The sequence below is a fragment of the Gorilla gorilla genome, chromosome 23, assembly GCF_029281585.2.
Source record: "Gorilla gorilla gorilla isolate KB3781 chromosome 23, NHGRI_mGorGor1-v2.1_pri, whole genome shotgun sequence".
Taxonomy (NCBI): Eukaryota; Metazoa; Chordata; class Mammalia; order Primates; family Hominidae; genus Gorilla; species Gorilla gorilla.
This window is the reverse complement of record NC_086018.1, coordinates 19,788,699-19,792,508: the sequence shown is the minus strand read 5'-3', so window position 1 is coordinate 19,792,508 and position 3,810 is coordinate 19,788,699. Positions and strand designations below refer to the sequence as shown.

The 3,810-nt window shown below is 54.0% G+C and overlaps 1 protein-coding gene across 1 annotated transcript; it reads right to left on the bottom strand.

Annotated features, from left to right (window-relative positions):
- Positions 1-470: 470 nt before the first annotated feature.
- LOC101142660 (immunoglobulin iota chain) lies at positions 471-1,197 on the bottom strand. Its single transcript, XM_004063111.5, has 2 exons — positions 1,124-1,197; positions 471-1,037 (listed from the first exon to the last, which is right to left on the bottom strand). The coding sequence occupies exons 1-2, from the start codon at positions 1,167-1,169 to the stop codon at positions 649-651; spliced, it is 435 nt and encodes a 144-aa protein (XP_004063159.3). The 5' UTR covers positions 1,170-1,197; the 3' UTR covers positions 471-648.
- Positions 1,198-3,810: the final 2,613 nt, after the last annotated feature.

The following is a 3,810-nucleotide window of genomic DNA, read 5'->3' as shown; positions in this document are numbered from 1 at the left end:
CAGTGTGAGTTTACCACCTGGGGACATTTGGCAATGTCTGGAGACATTTTTGTTTGTCACAACTGGGAAGGGGCATCTGGTGGGTAGAGGCCACAGATAACCACTCACCATTCAACAATCCGCAGGACAGCCCCACAACCAAGAACTGTCCAGCCCAAAACGTCGATAGGACCAAGGTGGAGAACCCGCTCTAGGCCTATCACCTGGCTCCTGTTCTCCCCGGAGGCCCAGACCAGGTGCTTTCTAAGCTTGTTTGCCCTGTAACCACTGGGCAGAATCAGATGACACCAGAGGGTCCTGTCCTGGGCAGGGATGCCCCTCCAGGGTGCTTCGGTCAACCCCTTGCCTCCCATGGCCCACAAAAGTAAGGACTCAGGTGAGTGCTCACCACAGTGATCTGCCAGTCTCCCGGGGCCCCAGGCCTTTGCCCAAGGCTGGTACTACGAAGTCGCACAACAGTCAGACCAAACTCAGCAAAAAGTGACAAGCAGCTTTAATTTCCTAATGCAGTCTCCAATGGGGATTTACAGCAACACTGCAGGACCAGGAGATGCTGAGTGGCTCAGCCTCCTCGGCGCTTCAGGCGGCGGCTCCACCCTCTTCCACGACAGCCTCTCCAAGGGGATGCGTGCCCCTGCTGTCTTCAGTTCAAGGGACACGTGTCCCGGCTGCAGTGGGTTCCATTTCTTCCTCCCACTCCCTCTCCCTGTCCTTCTCCGAGCTGCGGGCCCCCATAGCACAGTAATACATAGCCTCGTCCTCAGGCTGCAGCTCAGAGATGCTCAAATACCCCCTGTTCCTGGCCACATCTTTGGATCCAGAGAAGCGAGGGGGGACCTGGGGGCCCTGGCTCTTGTCTGACTGTGAGAAATATCTCAGCAGGAACCTGGGAGGGTGGCCCGGCCTCTGCTGGTACCAGTAGACGCTGTACACACCGATGTCATGGTCGTTCCTCAGAGTGCAGGTGAGGCGGATTGTGGTTCCAAGGGCCGAGGACATGGCCGGTGGCTGATGCAGCACCGGCTGAGGACCACAACCTGGTGACACAGATGCATGTGGGCCATGGGGGCAGGGCAGGATGAAGGAAGGGGCAGGAGTCTTTGGGCTCTGGGGGTTCCCTCACCTGTGCAGTAGACAAACAGCATGAGCAGGACAGGAGCCCAGGACATGGTGCAGACGCGCAGAGCTCTGACTCCTGTGGCCACGGTGCCTGGGGTCACCAAGGGCTGGCCCAGCATCCTCCTCCCTGCTCTGAGAGGTGGGGCCGTGGCACACCCTGCTCCTGGCCACTACCATCCCAGACTTTCTTGGGTCTGCAGCGTCGGTTACCGGAACAGCGTGGGGGCAGCATTTGTGGCTCTGATCTTGCCATATGGAAGCATTCAGGGAGGAAGCACCTGCTGGAGACTCTGGGGCCAGTGCCCTGGAGGCCTTTGGGTTAAGGTACCTCAGGGGTCGTGACCTCAACTTCCCCCTGAGGAAACCGCACCCCAGATAAATAAATTTTCTGTCCACATTTAAATGCTTGGTGAGCCAGGAAGGGAGGACACATCCTCGGGGGGTGAAAACACCTGCTTTGTACAGCAGAAGACATTGGGGGCCCAGAGCGGGTTGGGATGTTCTGCCCCTTCCATGTTGCAGCACTGCCTTCAGCCCATGCTCCTCTCTTTCCTAGAACCAAGTAGAGTGACTCAGGCATGGGAAAGAAGCACCAGGGCCTGGTGCCTTTCCCACCCCTGTTCTGGCTCACCGAGCAGGCGCAGCTTGGCGCTGTGATAGACTGAATTGCATCCCTCAAATCTGTAGGTTGAAGCTCTAACCCCCAGTGTGCCTGTATTTGGAGATAGGGCCTTTAAGGAGTTAATGAAGGTTAGATGAGGTCATAGAGGTGGGGCCCCGGTCAGTACAACTGGTGTCCTTATAAAAAGGGGAAATTTGGGAGCCGGATGCAGTGTCTCACACCTATAATCCCAGCACTTTGGAAGGCCAAGGTGGGAGGATCACTTGAGCTCAGGAGTTCGAGTCTAGCCTGAGCAACATGGCAAAACCCCATCTCTACAAAAAAAAATTTAAAAATTAGCTGGTCATGGCGGCCAGGCACCTGCAGTCCCAACTACTTGGGAGGCTGAGGTGGGAAAATCACTTGAGCTTGGGAGGTTGAGGCTGCAGCAAGCCAAAATCTCACCACTGCCCTCCAGCCTGGGCAACAGAGGGAGACCCTGCCTCAAAAATATAAATGAGAATAAAAATAATACATTAAATGTATGTTTGCATACTACCTGCAAGATTTAAAAAAAAAATAAGGGGAAATTTGGACTTAAAGTCTCTGATCCCATGCTCACCCTCCCTCAAAAAGCTGGAGTGTCTCCTCCCCTGGAACCTGTGCAGGCCTGTGATCAAGGCTGAAGTGGCTCTGGGTGCACGAGGTGGCACTGAGCAGCTGGGTGTGCACTGGGACTGTTTACTTGCAAACACTTTGATAGAGCAACCACCCCTGAGGCTCAGATGAGCCCCTGCTCGGTGTCAAGCTGCCCCACATCCATTCTCTGCCTGGTGAGGTGCAGACTGCACCAGTTTCAGCCCACTGGGTCGACTCTGGGAGCCCCACCCTTCTTCCCACTGCCTCTGTGGCCAACAGCTCCACTGTCCAGGTGAGGGCTGGGGAGGGCCTCTGCAGACACAGGATGTCTTGACCACTCTGTCCAGTAACGGCTGCAACCACATCTATGACCTGTTGCTCCTCCCTCCTCTGCACAGGCTGGTGGGCAGTGGGGAACTAACCAGTGACTGCTAATTCCTGGAGAGGAGAAAGGAAGCTTTTTTCCCTCATTCATTCATTTCTTCCCTCATCCAGTAGCTCATTCATGTGTTGTGCATGTATTTGTGAAAGAGAAATATACCTCCCAGACCCCTCCCAGAGCACCAGTCCTTGGGAATCAGGGCAGGAGAAGGTCCCACCTGTGGATACCAGCACTACTGCAGCCCCTGAACCAGCCCTACCACTGACACTGTCAGAGCTTTTTGATCCTTTAAGCTCAGACAGGATAGGTGTTTCTACTTGCTCTTACAATTATATTTAGAGAGCAAATAAGCCCAGCCCTCAACCGTAGAGACACTCTGGTCCCAACTTTGTTTCACAGGCTTCACTGCCCCATCACTCACAGAGCAAAATAGTATCCAGTGGTGACTGTGCGTGCTGGGGAATGATTGGGCCTTCCAGACCCTGCTGGAGATGGTCTCAGACCCCTGGAACATCTAGAGTTAGATGCAGGTCATGCACTCTGAACTCTGCATTCTCCTGGCCCTGGGCCACTGTTCCCACCTCTGTTCCCTCAGCCTTGTCCTCAACCCACCAACACCTGGACTCAAGGATCATCTGCAGGGCACAGCAGTTTGATGGGATTGAAGAACACCGTGTATTCAGCCTTTCTGGCTGCACTCAACTCTTTTTAGATAATTCTAGACCAAGAGAAGGTTGGTGAGCACTGTAACAGACCTCAAGGTCTACAAGGGTCTCAGGGGAGACAGGAGCCATTCAGTGCTCCTGCCTGGTTTGTAGATTTTTTTTTTTTTTTTTTTTTTTTTAGAGACAAGGTTTCACTCTGTTGTCCAGGCTGGAGTGTAGCGGTGCAGTCACAGCTCACTGCAGCCTCGAACTCCTGGGCTCAAACAATTCTCCTGTCCCAGCCTCCCAAGTAGCTGGGACTACAAGCACATGCTACCACACCCAGCTAATTTTTTTACTTTTTGTGGAGACAGGGTCTTGCCATTTTGCTCAAGGCTGGTCTCAAATTCCTGCGTTCGAGAGAT